This window comes from Danio rerio, chromosome 16 (genome assembly GCF_049306965.1).
Source record: "Danio rerio strain Tuebingen ecotype United States chromosome 16, GRCz12tu, whole genome shotgun sequence".
NCBI classification, from domain to species: Eukaryota; Metazoa; Chordata; class Actinopteri; order Cypriniformes; family Danionidae; genus Danio; species Danio rerio.
This window is the reverse complement of record NC_133191.1, coordinates 9871754-9897484: the sequence shown is the minus strand read 5'-3', so window position 1 is coordinate 9897484 and position 25731 is coordinate 9871754. Positions and strand designations below refer to the sequence as shown.

Genomic DNA, 25731 nt, shown 5'->3' with positions numbered 1-25731 from the left:
CTTTTTCATTGAGTTTTGCCAAAGTAGAGTCATTAGCATATTCATACTGGGGAGTAGGCAGGGAGGGGTTTTGCGCTCGTGCATGTTGCGCTCAATTTCACGTTCATTTGGATGTACAAAGAGAATATGCGTGGGATTCGGCGTACGTTCAGATTCATACATCTGAATTTTTTACTGCGTACACACATTTACAGCTTTGTGTGTTTGCAATGTTTCAGTATGATTTCAACACAAGTCTTCGTACATGAGGCCCCTGGTCTTCTCATATAACCATGAGATTAATGAATCAATAATAAGAACACTACAAACACAAACACCAGTTTAAACAGCTATTAAAATTCATATTGGATGCAAAAAACAGTTAATAACTTTCAAGAATTTTTTTTATTAAATTTTTTTTTACTTTTTACAAGTATTTTGAGTTCAAAAATCAAGCAACTCACACATTTGAAACTAGTAGATCAGTAAATGACAATAAAAATATTTAGGTGAACAACCTCCTTAATAATGCTGCTTAGTTTATGCAGCTTAATTTGTGGAAATATGTGTTTTTTTATTTTCTTTTTGAGAAAGCTTAAACAATATTTGAAATCTTTTTGTAATCTTTTGCAACATCACAACTCAATTGTTTTAGAATTGTAATTAGTCAGAACATTATATTAAAATGAAGTTAGATAAAATTAAATGTATATTCACAAATATACACACTATACTTAATGTCATCATGTTCGTGTATTACTCACCAACTGTTGCTGCTGTCACTGCCCTGTGTACACTTTGAAAATGCCACAAAGTCCTCCTGATGTCCCTTAATGCTGCTGACCCTACTGTACTCTCTTCTATGAATCAGTTGGCATAAGCCCTACCGGCATAATTAAAGCTCAATACCATTTCACACAACAACCACCTCAGGCTAAGGCTACATATGCTCCTAAAGGCTGCCGAGCCCCACTAGCATGCTCAGTGCCCCTGATTCTGTACGACACATCAACTTTACACGACCGTACACACAAATCATTAGGTAGAAGACAGAATGCTGTTTAAACCGCATATCTATGTCTTCTGTCTCCCAGTTCTGTATGGCACACCGACTTCACGCGACCGTACACACACATTTATCCCACATCTTCATGTCTTCTTTCTCTGCTTATGTATGACATACCGACTTCCCACAGGCAACATTAATGCATGCTCGGTGTACCCATAATAATGCTAACCAACATAACAATGCCAACCAACAACTAGTGTACCACAAAGAACTGATTTACGCAAAACACAATACACCAGATTGTAATAGCTATAGTAGGTGTGTAAAACACCTGACTGCATACACAAGTCTGGATGAGAATCGCACATTATCTAACATTGTTCATTTCTCTGTGGTTGCCATGTTGATGTGCTGTTGGTATCCTAGGGATTGGAACAACTGTAGAATGGCCTTTCTTCCAGATGATAGATGGTCTTTGTTGAAGTCTCCTCAGACAATTATGGGATTTTCCTATATCATTTCCAAATAATGAAGTAGGCCCCTAAGGTTTGGCAAAAAAATTTCCAGACTATAGTCTGGTGGCCTTTCCACTGCAGCAATCGTTGTAGTCACTAGTGCATCAACTTTGATGACGACAAACTCCAGGTCGGTAAGGTTGTGTATAAACTGTAGAGGTTCCACCTGAATGTCTTCTTTGCAATAAATTGCAACCCCACCACAATCCTTCTTTGCCATTTCTGGAAGGAATGAGTAAGACGTGTCTATTTCTTGCAAAAATCTTAAAGCCTTCTAACTAGACATCTGATGAGATACATGATCCGGAGAGGTATTTTTCCGTAACACAAAACATATCACATAGAAGCAGCTCATGATGGTGTTTGATGTTCTCTATATGTGATGGGAGTTCCTCTGTGTTACGATGCACAACGATAAGCTTTTCTAGCAGACTGGTGTTGGTTTTCTTCCTATCAAAAAGTGGCATGATGCCTTCCAGCATTGCCATTTTCATCCTCTCCAACGAGGTTGTGATGTCCAGATCAGCATAGATCTTCTTTTCGTCATAGTCCCTGATGTACAACCCACCAAGTGAGGTTGTTCGGCTAAGGGCAACGTAGGCCATTCCTGGCTCAAATTTTCTTTAGTGACACTACAGCCGATTGCATGGTCATGCCTTGAACTTTGTGAGCTGTGCATGCATAGGCCAACTTGATTGGAAATTGTCCGTGGACTGCTCCTATCTTTAGAATTTCCTCTGATCTTTCGATATAGAGTAAAGTGTTCTCTTCACCAGTCGTCTGTATTTCTGCCTAGCATTTGGATTGTCGGGTTGAATTCCAAGCATATGCACAAATGCAATTCAGTCTCATCTTTTAGTCACACTGTTTCCAAAGCATCCATTGACGAGTCCATCTTCGACATCCAGATTCCTGATCACCATGATGCAGACTCCCACTGCAACTTGTATGGTGTAAAGCAGGTCGTCTTTTTTACCCATCACAGGTTTAGTCTACCTTTTCACCCCTCCTGTTCTTGGGTCTTTCCGGTAATCTTTAGCATAAATGGTTATGATGAGCATTTACCGTCTCACCATTGTAACTCTGGACTTTGTTGGTTGCAAATATGTGCAATGCATCTTGGGGATTCTTTACAGCCTGCAAAAACAAAGACCTATCTTCTTTAAGAGCATCAGACTTTCGTTTCACTCTCAGTTGGTGTAAAAGCTGGGCAAATGCGAGGTCCTCGTTCTGCCGCATGATCTCCATAAGGGTTTCGATATGGAAGTGGTCCTTCCAAAAGTCCAGCACATCCTCTTCGTAAACGCAGAGTGGCTTGGCTTTTCTCGGGGGCAGTAATTGATTAAAGTCCCCCACCACGATGACAGAAATGCCCCTAAATGGTTTCTTGCTGCCTCTGATCTGTTGAAACCTCCAGTTGATGTATGCAAACAATCCTTTGAAATTATAGAGTTCCGGATTTTCAGGATTTCCACGTGTTGTGATCCTGCTCGTACATCATCATGAGAGTCCCAAGCCCTTGATAGGGTGGCTTCAGGTTTCTTGGCAGCTGTAGAATAGAATGCAGAGTTTTTCCAGAAATGTTAAATGCTGCTGTTCCAGTGAATGCACTGAAAAGCACTGTAGGAATAGAGAGATCCCCATCCCCCTGGAGCTGAGGAAGTTGTCGCAGAAGCTTTGTTGCTTCAGTGTATACGCACTTGATTACGTGCGACTTTCCACATCCAGCACCACCACAGAGGTAAAAAAAAAAAAAAAAACTGTTCCGGATTCAGTCACTACATGCGGTTCTGACACCACCCCCGCTAGTGTAAAATATGGCTGCCTGTGTCTCGTTTAAACTCCTAAAAAAATTCCCAACAAACTCGATGCTCGTGTGGTGCCTCATCCTGTTTTCCCAGGAATTCAGGGACCTTATCCTGTTTGTTGTCTTCCTCTGGACCGATGTCTTCTTGCTCAGCAATGCATTCCAGGCAATCCACTTCAACTTCTGGTGCAAAAGCTGTCCAAGCACTCTTAGATGGTCCTTCCTGCTGAAGCATCTATGGCTTTGCAGTGCTTTTCATAATTCTGCTGGTATGCCTTTTATATGCCGCAGACAGGGAACTGGAGACCAGTATGTCCTGGAAGCTCCACAAATGCGCTTTTATAAAATAGCTGATATGTCAGAAAATCCTCTGGTTTCAGCTCTTTATTGTGGCGATGGGGAACGTAAAGTTTCACCATTCTTCCGTAAAATTTTCTCGGTTGCTTTTCCTCGGAATAACTGATAACCGCAGGCTTACCAACAGTCCTCTTCTGTATAAATCCCATATCGTGAAGCAGTTGGTGAACATTTTTCCTTTTAATTTGCCAACCATATACAATACGGTAATGCGATGCAAAGTTTGCAAGACACATTTTTTCAAACTCCAACGTTAGGTATGCACAATATATCGGCGGCCATATCGGCCGATAAATGCTATATTTAAGATTGTCGTTATCGATCCGATGTCTAAATTAGGCCGATATCTTTAAGTCAATTAATTGCATAAGGGTACAGACCTGCCTGCCGCGCACACGTGGGAGGAACATGTTAAGACTTGCACTATAATGGATTTATTCCTTCAAAGTCCGTCCTTTCTTCATGTGGTATTGCTGTGCGTTAATAACTCAGTAAGTAACCATGTCCCTCATCATTGTACATATGTTTGATAGGGTGCCATTGTGTATTTTGCTTCAAATCGCCTCAGGAAAAAATATTACATTAGTAAACCTTTTCTGCTCTGTCTCTTTGTTGTGTTAGAGATAGCAGGGGAGATTCTTTTAGTAATTCAGGGCCCAATAATATTAGTTTCGGGGTTCTCCCTTCTCTTTTAGTTGCAGCTGGTAAATGAACGAGGACACATGTAACTTGGCCCAATCACCAAAGAGGGAACATCACTGAAAACACGAAAAAACCGCTCCTCTTTTCTGTCTCTCCCTCTTCGCTTCACACACACACACACCAAACTGCAGACCCTGCACACCGGCTAAACAAAAACTTGTCGGGATTTTTGTAATCTAATATGATTATTTGTTTTTATCAACGTGTTGCTTGCCATGTGTTGTTGATGTAAGACTGTATTCAGTTTGATCGGAATATTCATATTGATTGTAACGAGCGCGTGTGAGAGCTGTCACCGCGCACGCACAAACATCTAACAGTCTTGAGCCTTCACAGATCAACAGGGGAGAGCCTTGGTGCACCGGTCACTGAATCCAGCATACAGGTTCTCAACTCGCCACACATTCTGTCTTTATATTCTGCTCTGTGTTTGTCAAAGTTATCTGAGCTCAAAGCTCAGGTTTGTGTCAAAATCTGACTCCGAGGGCTAATCGGCGCCCTCGCAGCGGTTTATCATAAACTTTTCATCGATCATTTTCTCCGCGATTGACAGCAAGAACGAACACAGAAGCATTGTCTGATTGACAAGCACTACACTACGTGTTCAAAAGAATCTAAAACGCTAAATAGGATGAATTTATGTCACATTTTTTAAAATAATACATTCTGTATCTAGCTTTTCACTTGTACGGTGGCTCTGAACTGTCAAAACACCTCTAAAAAAGGCTTTTTTGGACATATTTGTACATGTGTACATCACTGTAACACGTTATATTCAAGAACATTTAAGCTGGTTTCAGTCCTTAGCTCTTTAATTTTCATCTATTTATCATCTATATTTAACTTGCTTGTTGATTAAATCCCATTTTGTTATTTAACCTAATAACAACTGTGAGTTGCATGTTAATTTGCTATGAAAAAATGAAATATAAATTTTTTTGCATGCTGATTTGTGAAATCATGAATATAAGTCTATATAATCACCTTGCAATTTTGAAATTATAGCTTTTTTGCTTTGAGTATAAACTATTCAGTTCATAAGAACAGTTCAATATTTTATGAAGTTTGCTGTATATAAATATAACATTTTGAAATATTTGTAATTATCGGCCTTTACATATCGGCTATTGGCCCTTAAGTCTGAAGAATTATCGGTATCGGCCAAAAAATCCATATCGGTGCATCCCTAGTTAGAGGTATTGCTCTGTATTTAACTATTAAACCTGACATCCAGACGTCCTCCAATTCCAGATTTTTGTTCAACAACACACTAATGGGCAAACTCATCTTGAGGGCATCATCATCCTTCGAAACAAACAAGATACTTCATGAACACTTAGTCATGCATAGGCTTGCATTATGTGCTTCATTACATCCTCTTCATTAACGTTGGCTTCACAAATACTCTGGACCTTTTTTTTTAAGAAAGCCACTTTCATGCTCTGGCTTTGGAACGTAGGATAGCATATTAATGCTGCAGCTGTAAGCATCAAGGATGTAGGTAGTAATTATGTTCGCATTCAATGCCCTGAGCAATTCAGGATTGTAGCCATTCACCCAAGTCTCATTTGGATCGCACTTCAAAAGAACTGCACTGCCAGTAGTGAGACCTTCAGCGTAGTTCAGGCAATCGTCCATGGACAAACTACACTTAGTCAGAAGAGCTGATAAATTGTCGAAGGATGATTTAGGATCATTCAGCAAACCCCACAAAGGCTTTGGTTTCGTTTATTGCTTTTTTAGTCGCATCTCGCCTTGCTGCTGGGTCAGCAGGTTCATTACCCCCCTCATCAGGGCGCGCTGACAATGGATGAGTGATCATGGTCTTAGGAATCGGTAGTTTTAGAAATCCAAATCTACACACAACCTTGCCTTTTTTGCATGACTTCGAGTGGCTTGTTATAAAGCTTTACCTCTGTCACAATCTTATGAAGCTCAGGATCAACGTTGGGATCTGGAAGCTTGCACGATACGTAACAGTTGATGAAGTCACATATTGTCTTATCATTATCCTTCTCTGGATCTGGGGCATCCTTTATCCAAGCAAGCAGATGAATATGTGGGCTTCCTCTCACCTAAAACTTAACTCTATAAAAGAAATTTCCACTTCACCAATGGGTTGTGCAGGTGATAAAAACAGACCAACTATTAACGCATCTACACACTTCTTAAACATGCACATGACAGTGACAAGATTACTTTGAAGCATTTGGCTTTTTGTCGCCCAGTCAAGCTGTGAAAACTCAATCTCTTCGCCTTGTTGAGCTTTGATTACTGTCACAATCTCAGGTCATTGCATTTACTCTGCGCTGAACGTACAAAAAAGAGTAGGTGTCCCCAGCTGTCGAATCATGGCCTGGAGATCTCACAACGTCTTCTCCCAATAGGCTGGAGAGCCTCTTAACAAGTCTCTCAACCTCATTGCAATCCTGAAGCATCCTATTGGAGATTCTTCAGCCATCTCTGGTAACAGGTTTACCTTTTCGATGCTGAATGGACATGCTGTTTTTTGCCAGTTGAATTTCTGTCACAAATTGTGCAAATAAAAAGTAGCTTTGATCCCTTGCAAATCGAGCATCAACACAAAACAACCTTGCATTAAAGTACATGCTTGGAGAAACCGCCGTCTGTCTTCCCTCGTCGATTGTGTTTTCTCCCGTGGGGAACTGGACAGGAAATGCCATGGCGTCCAGTTTTGGGATTTAAAAAACAGGCTTCCTGACATGTCTCTTCAGCTTGACCTGTAGGAGCTGGGACTAGCTTTTTGGTCTTGGCAGAGAGTTGACAGTGTTCTCCACCTCCGAAGGCACACACACAACAGTACCATGAACTGCTCTCTGTTGTCTTTTGGGTAGAGCAACTATTTTTGCAAAAGGCAAAATTTTGCCGATAAGCTTAAGTTACAGTACATTCAACGCAGCCAATTCTGTAGGGATAAGTGGCTGTATAAGCTTGTTCGCAGCTGCAATTAAGGGCATGTGTCCTCTTTTCAGATGGCTGTCACAAGTTTGGCAGATTCATTCCCATCTTCTCTCTTCAGAAACAGTACAATCATCAGAACAGGCAGTCGCAAGTATGAACATACTTCCTTGTCAAGCAAAATGATAAAAGTTTAACATCTTTTTCATAGTTCGATTGATCACAGGCCTCGACCTGGTCCCGAAAGAGGACTCTGTGACAAACTCTGAAGACATATGTAGAACCTTACGGGATCTTACACCGGAATGCTTGGATTGCACTTTCCATCATTTTGCTTGCCAAAGACTGGGCTGTTTCCAGGCTGGAGTGGATGTATATCTTGTATTTCCTCAATCCTCAGTGCACATAGCAACTGATGAAGAATACGTGATGTAGTATCAGTAGCAAGCTTCTGGTTCTTGCGGAGGGTACATTGGAGTGCTCTGAACTTGGAATCATTTGCTTATCTTCACATCATGTAGTCCTTTGTTTGTTTCTGGAACACCGTATCAGTCCTGTACCTCATAACCATATATGCCATCATTTACTTTTGGAAGAGACTATCAAGAGCTGTACCTGAGCATGTATGCTCTCATTTTCGCCTGAAAGATAGTATCAGAACTGTACCTCCTAACCATGTTGTCTTTTTTTTCTCCTGAAAGAAACTATCTTTTCTGTACTTACCTGAAGATCTGAAACTGTTCTATATTTTCTTCTTATATACCCCTTCATTTTTTCCCTGAAGCAAGAACCTTAATGATACTTTTCTTTAAATGCCTCTTTTTTTCTTGGCCTAAAATTGCAAAGAGGTTAGATACCTATTTCTTTCATAGACCCTTTTTCTTGAGCTTTCTGATGGCATAGAAATTACTTCTGTCCTTAGATTTTTTAGCCAGTTTTGAAGTTTCAACTTTTCAACGAATGGCTCTTCGTTTTCTGTCCTTGCTTGTTTTCCCAATCCAGTTCTGCTGTTTGGTACTGGTAGCAGCAAGAATTTCTTTAGTTCCTTGTTCAGGCAGAGTAGAAATCTCATTTAAAATTGGTTCACGAGATAAAGGCAGACTTTTAGAATGTTGCTCCATTTCAGCAATATGGGCATAACTTCATAGTTGTCATCAGCTTTATGATTCTAAAAGACCTTAAGAACACTGTCAATCATCTTACTTTCAAATTTAACATGACAGCTGTTCCACAACCAGATCGCCTGGTTCAAAATCGCGATCGCCTTCAACAGCTCTTGAGTGTGGATCAAAGAATCCATATATTCCAGATGTGTCTTTGAACACATCAATTGTTTCTGGAGAGACTATGAGAAGTCAGTGACTAACATCCGCTGTGAGACACTGCAATCTTTCAGCCAGTGGTATACACCACTCTTCTGTGTCATGCATCCCTCTGGCTCTGAGCTATCCCACCATTACCTCAGACTTTCGCACATGGTATGCCTGGTTGAATGTTGAAACTCTCAGTGGTACTTCCTCCATAGTTAGATTGCCATGGTGAAATTTTCTTTTAGCAATAAGCTGCATTTTAGTGGATAAATTTAAAGCATCACCTTCTTCTAAAACCTGATCAAGTTCAGTCATTCTGAACTGTATCCCTTCACTGTGGTTTGCTAAAAATGCCAGTGATACACATTCACACTTGTGATTTCACGACTTGTATTGAAATCATACTATAACATTGTGTACGCACAAACCTGTAAATGTGCGTACGCAGTAAAAAATTCAGATGTATGAAACACTGCGTTTGCTGAATCCTACGCATATTCTCTTTCTACACCCGAATGAACGTGAAACTGAGCACACGAGCGCAAAACCTCTCCCTGTCTCCTCTTCCGTATGAATATGCTACTGACTCTACTTTGGCAGAAACCCAACGAAAAAGTAATGGCAAAAGCAAGTAAAAAGAGAAACTTCGAACAAAGTGTGAATTAGAGGTGCTGCTTTCGGAGGTAAACCGGAGATAAACGGTGTTATTTGCAAGTTTGCCCTCCTGAATCAATAACAAAAGAAAAAAATCTACTTACAACTAAGATTTTACACATTTTATCGACTCTTTGTAAGGATGTTGCATTTGATCATTTCTGTATTTTCTTTGATATATTGATTACTGCAGCCATTGAAGACAAATCTGTCTCTATCAGAAAGAGATACTAGTGAGAAGTTTATGAAGGCCATATAACTAGCACCAAGCATATCTGCAGACTCTGTTTAATCTCTCCTTTATTTGTTTAACTCTAAAGTTTTAATGTCATAAATGACATTGCTCCTGATAAAGTCATGACTGGCAGACAGAAAGCACCTTGGAGAAAATCAACAGCAGTTCAAATGATGAAAAGACAGTGCAGAGAACCTGAGCATGTGTGGAGGAAGACGAAACTAGTAGTTCATTTAATATCTATAAAGGCAGTCTTCATGCTTTTAATATAGAACTAAACACTGCTAGTTAGACTTTCTTTTAAAGTCTTATAAACAGCAACGTAAATATTGCTCGTACTGTCTTTGCAATGATAGACAGACTCATAAACTCCCCCAGTAGGATTCCCAGTGAGCTACTCTTTGAAAGCAAATGTAATGAGTCCGCTCATTTCTTTACGGATAAGATCAATAATATCAGAAAGGCAATCAAGGTTATCCAATCAGCCAAGTTGTGTCGATGTCAGACAGGCTCAACCACAACTTAAGAAATCAGACATTTTGTTTGATTTCATGGCAATTAATGAAATTAATCTTAGAAGAGATCGTGCAAATTATGAAAACATCAACCTGCAGTCTTGACACACTCCCAACACCATTGTTCAAAATGGTGTTTGACTTTTTAGAAACGGATCTTCTAAAAGTTGTAAATGCTTCACTTCTCTCAGGGATTTTTCCAAACTCACTTAAAACTGCCGTTGTTAAACCCCTCTTGAAAAAGAGCAACCTGGATAACACCCTAATGAGCAATAACAGGCCAATCTCAAATCTCCCTTTTATTGGCAAAATCATTAAAAAAGTTGTTTTCAAGTTCTTAAATTTCAAGGGTTGTTCAGACAATTTTCAGTCTGGTTTCAAACCACATCACAGTACAGAGAGCGCCCTTATAAAGATAATCAATAATAAACACCTAATTACAGATTCAGGTAAAGTAACAGTGCTGGTATTGCTCGATCTCAGTGCTGCAAATGACACTATCGATCACAGCATACTTCTGGATAGACTGGAAAACTGGGTTGGGGTTTTTTTTTTTTACTCATTGAGTGATTCGTCTTCTAGCATACTCCAATTGTGTCTCTTCTAGACACAAATTAGAAGTTCCTGACCTGAAAGAGAACTCTGCATTTGAATGTGCTTTAACACGATATCCAATGAAAATTGAAATCAGCACTCAGAAAGGTCTCTCCACTGATGTTTTTGATAGTCATGTACCATGCATGGAGAAGCAGACATAAGGTTTTGAATCAGTTATCACCTGCATTTACCTGAACAGCACATGACTGCATGATGCATCATATATATATATATTTTTGTGCAACCCTGAAATCCTGTTTACCAAAGTAAGATGGCCTTGTCCTCCAGGAGCAAGAATCTGTCAAGAAAAACCTCAGAGCTTTACTAAGTTGCTTGAAGAAAGGTAAAAGTAAAAGAATGGCAAAGTAAAAACAACCAGGAAATGGAAAATGGTGCCAGTACATGCACATATAGGCGTGCTTGAGTTTTTTTGATCATATACATTGTGTTAAATTATATATATATAAAGTATATTATATATATATATATATATATATATATATATATATATATATATATATATATATATATATATATATATATGTGTGTGTGTGTGTGTATAAAGCAATACAGAATTAAACTGTATGAAACAAATTACAATAGTATATGTATAATTAATGATAAATCAGTGAGGTTAACATTTTTCATTCGCCCTGTGTGTGTTTATTTGTGTTTATGTAAATGAAAATTCAAATTAATTTAAGATTAAATTTAATTGTCTATTTAGAAAACTAATATTTTTATGTACCTTTTTGCCAGCATTTTCTTTTCTTTTTTTCTCATTATTTGTTTATATAGACTTTAAATAGATGGACAAAAATAAAGAGAAATTATAAAAGTAAAATCTTAATTTCTATTTCAAAGGTTTCTATGAGCATTTGTGAAGGATGGCAAAATATTAATATTTAGTTAAATAAATGTATATAACGAATGTGGCCGATCAGACACATAATTATTTTTGATTATTTTTAATAATACAACATCAAACTCTCTTACCTAAAAAATACTTGATGGTAAATGTGTAATCTGACCCCAAAGGTATCTTCGACAGGAAAGGAAAGCCTGCATGCACAGACTTGGTTAAGCTCCTGTGCAACTTGCTTTAGACTTGTGCTTTTAACGTAAACCTTTATTCTCTGTTTGTGTGACATCAGGTGCTTTGCAACAAGTCTCTTGCTCATGTATTAATATTATGGTTTCAATCATCCTGCAATCAATGTTTTAACACTACCACAGATGAACAAGACTAGATAGTTCATGTTTGATGTCCCTGGAAGCTAATGAGATGTGCAGAACAATTAATAAATTTTTATTAATACATATGCAACATATTATCATTTTAAGAAACTTTAAACATTTCTGCAAAAACATTTACCCAGAATGCATATGCAAATCACCAAGCTTCTCAACAGTGGACTATAGGGTGTGCCTCAGAGGAGTTAGCTTTCCCATTGGTCAGCTTAGCACTTGAGAAGAAGTGTAAACCCCCTAAAAAAGCTGGTGACTAAGGGGGAAAGTCTTCCCCCACATAACATGGTTCATATAGCTATGACACAACACCGACCATTATGTATGTGTGTGTATTAAAAACAAACAAACCAAAAAACATTTCAATTGCTGAAGTAATAATTTGCATAGCAGTTATATTGATAGCTTCTGTTTTTCTTTGTTGCATCAAGTCCCGCTTTTTTAGTTACAAGTTTACTTTATTTAGCTTAATAGCCACAAGAATGACCAAAGTAATTTACATATTTTAAACAGCATCTATCAATCATCAGTTGTGAGTTCATACACACCTGATCACCATTTCCCAATCAGCATCATCCTGGATAAAGCACCACATTCCCACTTACCACTCTTAAAAGCTACGTTTTTTTGCTGTTTTTGTTTTGGCGAGTCCACCAGAGGTTGCTGTATATACTTTTACAGATCTCAAATTTCTCTTGCAAGTGCCATTCGTGCCTGCTCGACGACACCGTCGACCAATCCCCTCACCCTCCTCCTTCCCTAAACCCAACTAATAGTGTTTTCAAAAGCATCGATTGACCTGCCTACCCACTTCCCTAAACCAAACCTGTGTTTTGAAAAGCAATCCAGAAAAAGAAAAGCCTTCGCCTGATTTTTACCACGTTTTCAGATTTTACCACATTCTCACCCTGTTATTTACTTGTTTATTTTATTTGTTGGCTTATGTTTTTGTTTCATCTCTTTTCTGGAAGCGTTCTTCACCGAACCTCATCATTGTGGTCAACTCCACTCTGCATCTCGAGTCCGCCGACGTATGTGTCGAGCTACTGGACAAACTAGTAGCAGCGGAAAAGCCGTCCATAGGCAGGTAATTGGTCAATGGGTAAGCGAGAAAAGGAACGGCATCATACCGCCCCGTAGTGTAACGGAGGCCAGCTAGTGAGTGCTGTGCAGGTAAACCTCACTCCTCTGACCTCTAAAGGTGCTCTAGCGACAAACACTAGAGGCCATGGTCTTTAGCCTCCTTGGTAGAGCACCCGACTCCCATGCGGAAGGTCGCTGGATCAATACCAGCTCGGAGCGGGTTGGGTGGCGTAGGACCGGTGGGGTTGCAGTAGCATTCGTTTTAAAGACGAAATGCAGCCATACATAGCTCTGGCTACATAAATCGTGATCTTTAGAAACTTATATAAGGCTCTGTTTTCAGGATGAGCCTGTGATGAGATTATAATGAAGCACCTCAAGAATTTTCATTTTAGTGCATCTATATAAAACACTAGAATATGTTTCAGCTTTTAATAGCTTGCATTGATTTCAATATCTGATCTTGTTGTTTGCAGTTTCAAAATGCAACACTATATTAAGCCAAGGTACACTGAGATCAGATGAATCATTGAAATTGTGACTAATCCCAAGTTAACTTGTAGCAATCATGCGATTAGTCACTCACTCTCGTTCGGCTTATATGTAATGCGAAATGAATCGGAGAGTACTCTGGCATACATTTTACCAGTGAACTCCCTTCAAAATTTTACTGAAAGAATAATAATTATGACTTCAAACTGTACATAAAAAAAATCTTTATTTAGTCACAATGTATGTTGATCCTAATCTGCAGGATCCTCCAGTGAGATGATAAACAGCCAAGGCTATTTTCCACCACACTTGCTGCATGGTTGTGTTGACCCGATCCCGACCAGGGTAAAGCCGCATGAGCTGCGTTCCCCAGATGCTCTGCTCCTAAAACTGTATCTGCTGATCATCTGGAACCTCCAACTTTTTTGCATCCGATGCCTGTGCTATGGGTGAGCCAGCAAAGACCCCATCACTTGACTGTCCATACTCTCCAATATGGACTAGATACACTCCTAGACTGCAGGAAATGTGTGCTTGATGGCTTTAGACACTCTGTTCTCCGTCATATGATAGTGGAAGGCGATTGTTCTGAATAAATAAATAAATGAATAAATAACACAATAAATAAATGAATAAAGAACACAAAAAATGAATGAATAAATAACACAACAAATGAATAAATAAATAACACAATAGCATACTTTAAGTGATGGTTCCACTTACCCTCCACTGAGATACCTCCACTTGTTCTTAACCTCTTTGCCTTTTTTTCGTCCGTAAACACAAACATTTTTTGATCAAAGCTGGAAACCTGTAGCCATGTAACTTTCACAGTATTTGTTTCTCCTACTATGAAAGTCAGCAGGTTTTCACATGTCTTCAGAATACCTTCATCAGCGTTCGACACAAGAAAGAAACCAATATTTACAGGTTTGGAACCATTTGAGATGAGTAAATCATTTTTGGATGAACTACTCCTTCGACATAGCAAAGTTTCTTTTCATTGAGTAACTTACAAAATTCAGCTATTATCAACAAAAATAAATGTAGTAAATGAAGTTTCACTTACCCATCTCGAAGTTGAAATGTCAGAATGTCATATTGTCACAGATGTGGTGTGACGCGACGTTTACATTCACATATCACGCACTAAAAGGCTATTTAAATCAAACATATATAAATCATGGTGTGAAAAGAGAAACATATAAAATGTGCAGCATGGGGTGGGGGGTAAAATCTAGAAGGGATACAGCTGCGGACATAGCAATACAGCATCTTTTTTGAGACAATGCATAACAATAATGAATATTTTTACATTGCAGTGAGGGTTAGGTTTAGGGTAGGGGTTGACGTTAATAAAATACAATTTAATAAGTAATTTAAAAAATATTCTGAATAACTCTGTATAGTTACAGTTTTTACATTACAGTGAGGATTGTGTTTAGGGTTGGGGTGGGGGTGGATGTTAATACAATACAATGAATGTGTAATTTAATAAGTAATATGAATAATTCTGGGTAACTTCCAGCAGCAGCTTTACCCATTCTAGCAATAAGCGGGGCAGGGGTTTGCGAGGACTGGGGTTGAGAAATACTGCTCCATAATAGTACTTGGTGAGTAGATTAAAATTAAATGAAAATAAATTGAAAGTCTCCACTCTTATTACTTGATCTATTGTAGGTCTGGTGGCCAGTCGTGTCCTAAAAAAACTTTTTTTAATGTTTCTTAAGGCTGATTTATACTTTCGCCTGGCGCCCCGTCGTGAACCTACACTGAGTGCGCTCGCATGTCGCAAAACGGACAAGACTTTTATACTTGACCCTTCGCCATTGAGATACTTTTTTTAAAACAACAGGGGGTGGTTAAATGAAACCTACTGTAAAATCATTCGGAGAAACCAGTATTGCCAACTTAGCGACTTTGTCGCTATATTTAGCGACTGTTCAGTCCACCTTAGCGACAAATTTTAAAAAAAGCCACTAGTGACAAATCCAGAGTCTTTTTTGTGTGTTACTGGAGATTTTTATAGACTCTCATGTGCCCATCCTGTACCGTCCCTACTCTTCTACGAGCTGCTGGTGATGCTGTCACCCCCTCCCCATCCTCAGAGCACTGACAGGTGGCCCAGTCCTCGTTTCTCCCACCTGCAGCCTGACAGCAGATCACTCCTCTGCGTACCGACGACAAATTATTTAGCACCGGGAGTGTGAGGTATTTCCATTTTACAGTCAAACCGATCAGCTTTTCCTTTTTTTTTTAACAATTCAATTTGACTGTTTGTTTTTTTTTCTTGATCACAATCACAGATACTTCAGTGACAGTTTCAGAACGCAGTTTATTAGATCTGAGATTACTGCAAATTCACTACACATCTAAACTGATATCCTGTATTCAAACAGCAATGTTTTTGTTAAATTGACATGCATTTATAAAGCGCAGTGCAAATATAAATACCCCTTTTATTAATCACAGGCTGTTAAACAAATAGAAACGGTAAAACGTGATAACATCAGAAATATGCAAATTGACATCATATCATTACTACCATTCAAGATTTTTTTTATTAATTATTTTTATTAATTCTTTTATTGATTATAAGGCCTTTTATAACCATTTAAGATTTTTGTAAATCCAACTTTGATGCATCACTTGGCTTTGTTCATATCTCGAACAGTTCTACCTATTAAAGTGTATTAAAATATTAACCCCATGCGTGTACATGTATTATCACCGCCATGCGTGTACGACTTTCCCTTTTGGCGCTTTGCTTTCATGGCCATCACCTAGCAACAGCCGTACACACAACAGCAGCTTGATAAGCATACCGGGTTTCAAAAGGAAAAAAGATGGTGTGAACACAAACCAACCAAGAAGGTGGCAAAGGGAGACATTCGAATGTGGGTACGGTCCAGGCAATTGAACAAAGTGTCAAAGCACCCTAAATGTACAGCACCTAAGCACCTGGGTCCTTGCTTTTTTGGCTTTAACAAACTTATCCCTCAAGTTTTCCTAAACTATTTTACAAACACTTGTAATTTCTAGCCAAGAATTATTGGCCATCTGGTTAACCCTATAAACACGCATGGAGGGGTCATACAGATGTCTGTACAGGCTTAACAAAATCTCTTCAAAGTGATTCAGATTCAACTCAAATGAAATGCAGCACTACGCAAACTGTTCACTCGGGTTTAAAAAAATGTTATGCACTCCACCAGCCGAAAGCAAGTCGCGTGCACCCAAAGCGAACCTCCGCAAATACCACTATGACGTCTTATTCGCCGAGCATACTGAAGCGAACTAACAAGTATAAATCAGCCTTTAGGAATTTTCTGTCAAGTTGCTCCAAATTCAGCTGTATCTACAGGGTTTGCATTTTGAAATGAGATCCTTCAGATACCCCATGAATCAGGCTGATGTATCCCAAAAAGAGATGCATTCTCATATTCTGCTCTACTATGTCTCTAGACTGCCTTCATTTCCTTCTCTAAGTCATCCAGGAACTTCTTAGAAAATGAATCCAAAATGTGGAACTGTTCCCCTACCTGCACCTTGGGTGTCTTCATTCCTTCAGACTTGCTGAAGCCATTCGTGCTGCAAGATCTGCTCTAATGTTGCTCTCCCGCCGTCATCTTTTTTATGGCACTGAGTTATCAGATCTTGAAACTCTGTGAAAGATTTCAAAAAGAAAAGTCGATTAGGATCTTTATAACCTATACATGTTGTCACAAGAGCTGTTATGCGTGTGTTTACTGGTGTTATTGTCATTGTGTGCTGTTGTCTCACCTTTGGAATATCCTGGAATCAACTGATCATCTTTTCTGGTCAGAAATTACATAAAATGCTGGCCTCCGCTCACCATTTCTATAAGCAGATTTCGCAAGCTGCAAATGGCTTCTTTCATGGCCCATTCATGATCTGAAATTAAAGCAAGACAGTGTTTTTAAGCTTGCATGCATATCAGCCCACTGTTGGGGACCAATCCAACCCCAACTATGACATTTTATAATGCATAATAGACACATTCAACTCACTTATAGAGGTAGGGTTCATAATAAGCTCACTACAGCCAAAGTCAATCAATTTGAGCTGCAGCGTGTCCGTGTTGATCAGGATGTTGTCTGATTTGATGTCTTTGTGGAAGATGCCCTGGTCAGCGCAGTGTTTGGCTGCGAGCACCACTTGGCGAAATAAGCCACGAGCCACAGTTTCTCCTAGTGATCCTCCTTTGCCACTGATGAACGTTTCCAAGGTCTCACATGGATCTGGATATTCCATAATGAGGATGTACTTCTCTGGCTCCTCAAACCAATCGATCATTTGTACGATGTGGGGGCTTTGGGATTTGCGGAGCAGCAGATTTAATGCCACTTCCGCAACCAAAGGTTTGGCACATCCAGGCTGGAAAATGTCATTTGATAAAAGGTTAGCTTTGACGTTTCATTTTCAATGTTTCGTTTCATGTGCTTTAAATATGACCCTGGAGCAAAAAAAAAAAAACAGTCTTATGTTGCACAGATATTGACCTTTTTCTGCAATTCGGAAGTGTGTTTGCTTTTGCCATTGTTTTAGAGCTTCCTAAACGGTTGCCTATGAGAGAAATGACCAGGAATGATAAACAGTCAAACTACTTGGCAAGGCAAGACAAGGCAAACTTTATTTATAGAGCAAAATTTTACACAACCGTAGTTGATCCAAAGTGCTTTACAATAAAATAAACTAGACAAACAAAGAAATGGTATTAAAAATACTAAGAAATATGTTTAAAAGTAATACTACAATACAAATAATTAAAAATAACATGGATGCGTCACTCAAAGGCAAGAGAGTAAAAGTAAGTCTTTAAGTTAGATTTAAGAGCATCTAATGAAGGAGAAATTCTGATGTTCAGAGGGAGACTGTTCCAGAGCCTTGGGGCCGCAACACAGAACGCTTGATCACCTTTTGATTTGCAGCGAGACCGAGGGACAGACAAAAGAAACTGGTCATGGGATCTTAACGGTCTACAAGCTGTATATGGCCTAATAAGCTCACTGACATAGGCCGGGGCAGAATTGTGCAAAGCTTTATAAGTAAAAAGAAGAATTTTAAAATCAATTCTGTATTTTATAGGTAGCCAGTGCAATGAGGCGAGGACAGGGCTCTACAAACAAGTGTGTTCTTGACTATGCATAAAAGGTTGAAGAATGTAAGCAGAAAATAGTTTGCAACATCAACGCGCTGCATTTAACATCTGAACAATGTGAATGAGAATGGAGCCAAAAAGAATTTAAAGTCTGCGCCCGCTAGTAAATAAAGAATAAGGTCAAAATTATTGATTTCTTTTATGTCAAAAATCTAATATTATAATATATGTTATTTCCTAAGACATTTTGTGAACTTTCTACTGTAAATATATCAAAATCTAATTTCTGATTAGTAATATCCTTTGATAAGATCTTAATTTGGACACCATTTAAAGGCATTTTTCTCAGTATTGTGATTTTTTTTTTTTTAAACCTCAGATTCCAGATTTTCAAACAGTTGTATCTCTGCCAAATATTGCTCTATTCTAACAAACCATACATCAATGGTAAGTGTATTAATGCAGTTTTTAAGATCAGGTATAAATGCCAATTTTAAAAAATGGACACTTATGACTGGTCTTGTGGTCCAGGGTCACAAATGCAAATGCCTGTATTGAGAGAAGTCTTGTCAACTCACCACATAGATAAACTTGTCCCATGTGTTCTTTTTAAGAAATTTGACAGCAACCTGCAGGGAGAAAAACAGTTTTAAAAGTGGTTCTGCAATTATTTATGTTACATTTCACACAAAAAGAACAGATGAAAAGACTAGAAAAAAAACTAAGAGAAACAAATGGAAGTAAGGATAGTTTACCTTCTGGCCATCAAATCTGCGTGTCGCCAACTTCACAGTGCCATAGGCTCCACTTCCCAGAATCTTTCCCACATCATAAAAGGAGTAAAATGATCCTGATGAAACAATAAAAAAAAACATTAATTGGTACTTTCAATGATAATCTTGAGAAGTGATACCAGGGAGGCAGGATAATGTACATCATGTTGAAAACTGAACAAGGAATTAAACAAGAAGCATAAATATCAATTATGTCATTTAAGAAATGTTACGTAAAGAAACTACTGTAGGGCTAGGAGATCTAATTTCACAATATAAGTCACCTCATATCCTGATAATGATAAATATCACGATATATTACCTTTTCTAGAAATTCAACAAATTAATAGTTTATATATATTGTTTATATATATCGTCCACATGGAAAGCACTATTTATTTTGTACAATTTAAAGAGCCCATATTATGGGTTTTTGAAAATTCCCCTCCATGTAGTGTGTAACACAGCTCTAAGTGAAGTGAAGTATCCAGCTAAGGCTTAAATCTGTAAGAATACAGTGTTTAAAACGGTTGATTCATCTATAAAAGAGTCGAATCATAGTGCTTCAAACGAGTCGCCTTGATACCGACTCATTAGGTGTTTCGCCATGACGTACGAACGAAACAAAGTTTTTCACGTGCACGCGCAAACCCGGGAGATTTCAAACCTGAGGCCCCGCCCTCTGACGCAGTAACCCAGACACACACACACACACACACCCACAAAAACACGCACACCCACAAACACACGCACACAAACATGCCGGTCGATTGAAGTCACACTGCAGATGGATATATTGAGTCTCTACCCAAAGATGAAACATCAGCATTATAACCAAGCAGTTGGAAACTTCTGGAAGCTACATGCTACAAAGAATACTTCATCTGAGTTTGTTAAAGGAAGGATCAGTAAAGAGTAACTGATGGACGTCAGGATTAGTTTCTTCCTACATTTCTCAAGTGTAAGTACATGCGGTTAAAGTTGTTGCCTCGTTTACTCTAGCTTGCAAATGTATTTAGTTGTGATTTGTTACTTGTAACCGCGTGTACTGTATCAGGTTAACTGGATATATTATCTTATCGCGTGCAAAGTCACGTTAAAAACGCGACGCGTGCTGTTTGTTTATGGAGCTCCGTGCTAGAGTTCTGCTCCCGCGATTTATTCGGAAATGTATTCCCGCGCCGCAGAAATCTGGCGCGGGGAGAGAGAGAGAGAGAGAGAGAGAGCGAGAGAGAGAGCGAACGAACGAACGAACGAGCTTTGTGTACTTTGTGCTGTTTTTAAACAGACAGCTTGGCTGTCTGGACTGTATACTGGGTGATATTTGGTTGTGTTCTCCGCTCTAGCGGGACCGGGCGCGGCGGGCAGAAAACGGAGCGGGTTCTCAGGCTAAAACCTGGCGGGTGCGGGCGGAAGCGGGAGCGTTGTCATCCGGAGGTGTGTGTGTGTTTTTGTGTGTGTGTGGTATGGCGAGTACACGACTGTCTCCTTCGTTCGGTTATCCGTGGCACTATCCACTCGCCATAGTGTGGCAGCTAAAATTCACGCCTACACTATCGAGCGTGTATGAACTGTGATTACTTTTTAAATTGCTGATTAGCTATTGGCCATTTCCCTCTCTGACTGAAGGCAGTCGACCAATCGCGACAGACTGTCATCGGCCCAATCAGCGCAGATTAGCTCCGCGCTAAGGAGGGGTTTGGGAACAAATGAATCACTGGACGATTCATACAGGAGTCGCTGGGATAATTAGATAAAAATAAATGCAGATTATAAGACCATGAAAGTGTTTTTTGACCTTGCATGCATATTAGACTGTTGTTGGAGACCCTTACAACCAAGATATGACCTTATTTCATGTATAATATGGGCTCTTTAAGATATATACTCAGAAATTTCTAATTCATATGTGATTATATTTTTCACTTTATTTCGATCTTTATTTTGAGCAAATGTTCGATTAAAAAAATAGAAATATTAAATAAATGTTTATAAATCATACAACCATTTTCAAAAAACTAATGATTACAGGTATATTACATAGTTTTCTTTTAAATATCGCTGAATAAAAAGCAAAATGCAAACATTGTACATTCAAGATTTTATGCTTCTGTCTGCATCCTCGTGTTGGAGTGCACTAAATTATGAAAAAAGTTTTAAACAAGGTATTTTGTGACACCATATTTATAATTATATATCGATACCATCATCATTTTGCACAGCCCTACTATACTGGAAGTTGTCAACGTAGACCAATAATTAGAAATCACTCACCTTTACCCGGCCAAGAATAAATTGGACCAGGCGTCAGCTTACTGGATGGACCCGACGCAGATGATGGCTCCAGATCAGACTTTATTTCGTGACTGGATGATCCTAATTCAGATACCTCCTCCAAAACAAAATCGGATGGGCATGGATCTGGAGGTGAACTGAATGAATCAGCACAAATATCAACTGGATCCTGGTAGACCACGGGCTCAGGGCTGGCTGAACATGGGTCTGTCTTTGGCTCAGGGCTGGCTGGACATGGGTCTGTCTTTGGCTCAGGGCTGGCTGGACATGGGTCTGTCTTTGGCTCAGGGCTGGCTGGACATGAGTCTGTCTTTGGCTCAGGGCTGGCTGGACATGGGTCTGTCTTTGGCTCAGGGCTGGCTGGACATGGGTCTGTCTTTGGCTCAGGGCTGGCTGGACATGGGTCTGTCTTTGGCTCAGGGCTGGCTGGACATGGGTCTGTCTTTGGCTCAGGGCTGGCTGGACATGGGTCTGTTTTTGGCTCAGGGCTGGCTGGATAAGGTTTAAGTGTCACCTCAAAACCAGATGGAGCTGGTTCAGTTAATGCCCAAAAGTTTCCACTTAAATGTGGACGGAGATCTTCCTTCTTTTTCTTCCTCCTTTTTCTTTGTGTTTCTGTCAAAACAAATTGAAATTAGCACTAGAATATACTGAGACTAGACATAATAAAGAAACCTAAACACTGAGTAAATACATAAAGGTGAAACAACTGCCAGGAATATACACTGAAGTTTAACTGTCTCCGTAATATTCATTTATTACTTAATATCCAAATCTGTTTGAAATAATGCTTTAGCTCTGAATTTGAAAACAATTTATGCCACGTTTGAGTAGAATAAAAGGCAAATCAAAAAATAATTCACACATGAATGTTCCTTTTCTTCTTTTTTTGTGACCTTGACATTATTTGCTATAGACCCCTTCATTCAACTTATCACTATTTATATTTATATATTACATTAATGAAACGTAGTAATACTAATAAAACTAAACACAGGAAATTAATTCCAATATGAAGAACATTAATAATACAGACTAGTCAGATATAAAACAGCAGATTAGGGGAAAAGTCAAGTAATACAACTAGACAGTACATAATAATATTGACAGTAGACTCACCGACAGCTGGCAGGAGATCTTCCAAATTCTGTGGAGACACTGGGACGCCAACTGGATCTCGGCCCACTTTATTGCCCCGTCGCCAGAGGAGGACACGATCCTTAAAAGACTTCCATGTCCGGTTGAAGAATGCACAGATGGACTTTCCCGTCTCTATTTTTGTTTGCGTTTCGAAAGAAAGAAAAACATAAATCATAGATCAAATACAGAGAACAGATATCATGAAGAAGGAATGTAAAGCTGGTAAAGTTGTCTAACTAATGCAAGATCCATCATTAAAGAGAAAGTTCATCCAAATAAAGAAAAGTTTGTCATCATTTTCACACTCTTTACTTGTTCCAAGTTTGATTTTCTTTCTCCTGATGAACACAAAAGATATTTTGTAAAAGCAGTGAAACCTGTACTCACCTGTATACTGACAGTATAAAATAAATAAATAAATAAAATTTACCATTATTTGGCCCACAGCCAGATGGACCTGATACGGATGTGACCTCAGATGGAGCCGAGATAGATGGGATCTCAGAATCAGGTGTCAGCTTGAAACTAGACAGACTTGACACAGGTTTTACCCATGTAAGACAATCTAGTTCTGGCATCGGTGTTAACTCGGATAACAGACTGCATAGATCTTGGTCCTCTAAATCGATCTCGAGTAGACTTGGAACAAGTGATGGCTCCAGATCACTGTCAGATGTCAACTCAACTGTTGATGGACCTAATATAGAAGGTGGCTCAGGATCATCCAGATTGGCACTAATTGGCAGCTCAATACCTGATGGGCACGGATCGATTGATAATGCCCATTGGAGGCCAGATAATTCTGGCTGGGGTTCATTGGGATCGCTGCATGGAAATGGGATCAACATGTTCTCTCCAGGCCAACAGAGGGTGCAACGCTTGAGCCCCTTCCCTATTCGCCGAAAGAATGCACGGATCCCTTTCTTCCACCTTTTTGCTTGTTTATCTACAAAAAAGAAGAAGCAAAGAAAATAAAAAAATAAAAATATTAAATAAGCATATAAACCATTTTGAGGAACGTAAACATTAACAATGGTCCTAACGTAGTTCCTGTTTTACTTTTTTCATTTCCAAAGCTTCCGAGACTCCAAAAAGGTCCACATATTGATAAATAATGTTATGAGAGCTCTTTTAATGTTGAGGTATGATTGAATTACCTCTTTTTATAGTTATGAAATAGTTTGACAACAAGAAGGAAATGTTTATGGGCCAATGAAATCCCCATGTTGAAATGGTCTATAGGGCTGCAGGATATTGGAAAAATCTGACATTGCACTTTTTCTGCAATATATTTGCGATATGAATACAATTTTACCATATGTCTTGAATAGCTCTATTTAGAAAGAATTGATTCATTAAGATTGATTCGGGATGATTTTGTTGGGGAGGGAATTGTGCAGAAAGTATAATAAATGACAAGAGTGTTTATTAAAGAGCAATAAACCATACTTTTTGGTTTTCTGGGTAGTCAAGCAGTATTTAGGGACAAACATTTAATAATTAAATTAAAATAACACTGCAGAGTCTACATTGTTCAATTAGATAGAATTAATCATTAAATATAAAATTCAAATTGCACAAATCAGTGTGCCTTTAAATACATTAAACTCTCTTGAAATATTCACACAGTCATAACAGAGCTATTTAATATTTTTCTTATAGTTACTAAAAAGTATAGAGAAATTACAGGTACTCTCTCATTAGTGCTGTATATATATTGTATATAAACAATTAAAACTATATATTAACATTATTTTCTAATACATAAAATATCATTATATAATTTGTACATATACATGTTTGTGTTTCAACTAATAATTATAAACTAATAACATGGCAATAACAGAATAAACTTTTTCAGGAGGAGCTTTGTTGTAACACGGCCATTATGATAGTTACAACTTTTATATGATGTAATGAAAACTAAATAAACAGTTAAACATTTAGCCAATCAGTAGCTACAAACTCCATCTCTAAGAAACAGAACAGCTAACATTAATCTGATAGATGGTTTTGTGTCTCTCATATCTCAATTGACTCTGTCTATTTACCAGTTGGGCTGTTCTCCATAGCTGCTGCTGTAGGAGAAGCCTCCAGTTCTGATGCTCCTGTTGAGCGGGTGGTCTTTCCTGCAGCTGCCCGTGCAGAGTCACTCACCCTCGGCTGAGCTTCTGCGGACATCGGGCTGCTGGTTTGTGACGAAAAGCGTTTACACATGCTGTTATTTGTAATATATAAAGGTGCTTTGAAACCACCTTTATCAAACATACACACTATCTGCTCTCAAACTATGTGTATAGTTGTCGACTGTACGTCCAGATAAATTTCTAGTCGCTGCTCAAGTGATTTTCTTCGCTACTGCTTGGATCTTCACTGAACTGAGCTGTGCGCGCGAACACATTCTATTCTATGACGTGACAGCCAATCGAATGTGGGCGGGGCTGTGCTGTAAATATCTGATCACTGTTTATTTCAGCGTCCCATTAAATGTTTTCAGAGCGGATCAGTTCACAGGAAAACAATATTAACCATATGAAAAGGGCTTGTAAACCAGAGGTATTCCCCTATTCAAACCTCTGTCATATAATTGCAACATTTTTAATAAAACTCATATTTTAAAGATTGTGTTTTAAGCATTCAGATTTTACCTCAGCGCTTGTTTGCTTACCTTTTCTAGCATTATATGTATTTTTAATAATTCTGTCCAAAGTACAACTTTACTGGGATTTTATTTTTAAGTCAACCAAAATAAATCAATTAATAAATCATCTATAAAAACAATATTTTATATTTGATTCAATGTATTTTCTTTAGGCGAAAATAAATGTTTAAATTGATATTAAAACACTTTTTTTTTCATTTTTAACCATGTCAAAGGCATTTATTAAAGTTGTCTACTTTGTACTAAAGTTAAAAAAAATCTATTTACCATCACCGGCCACTTTATTAGGTACACCTGTCCATTTTGATCTCTTGTAA

At 38.6% G+C, this 25731-nt stretch overlaps 1 protein-coding gene across 23 annotated transcripts in view; it reads right to left on the bottom strand.

The window, feature by feature from the left end:
- LOC101884995 (uncharacterized) overlaps positions 1-25132 on the bottom strand; it is a 30774-nt gene extending 5642 nt beyond the window's left edge. The window contains exons 1-13 of one of the 23 annotated variants that reach the window (XM_073925853.1): positions 24804-25132; positions 23183-23698; positions 22732-22884; positions 21592-22227; positions 19300-19394; positions 19123-19173; positions 17946-18009; positions 17454-17820; positions 17206-17337; positions 16965-17087; positions 14492-14579; positions 14146-14271; positions 13632-14010 (exon numbers count right to left, since the gene is read on the bottom strand). In XM_073925853.1, the coding sequence (XP_073781954.1) occupies positions 17998-18009; positions 19123-19173; positions 19300-19394; positions 21592-22227; positions 22732-22884; positions 23183-23698; positions 24804-25020 (1680 nt within the window). In that variant the 5' untranslated portion in view covers positions 25021-25132 and the 3' untranslated portion in view covers positions 13632-14010; positions 14146-14271; positions 14492-14579; ... (2 more) ...; positions 17454-17820; positions 17946-17997. Of the gene's footprint in view, positions 1-13631; positions 14011-14145; positions 14580-16964; positions 17088-17205; positions 17338-17453; positions 17821-17945; positions 18010-19122; positions 19174-19299; positions 19395-21591; positions 22228-22731; positions 22885-23182; positions 23699-24803 lie in introns of those variants that run through there. The other 22 variants (XM_073925852.1, XM_073925837.1, XM_073925847.1 and 19 more) reach the window with 22 other exon arrangements.
- Positions 25133-25731: the final 599 nt, after the last annotated feature.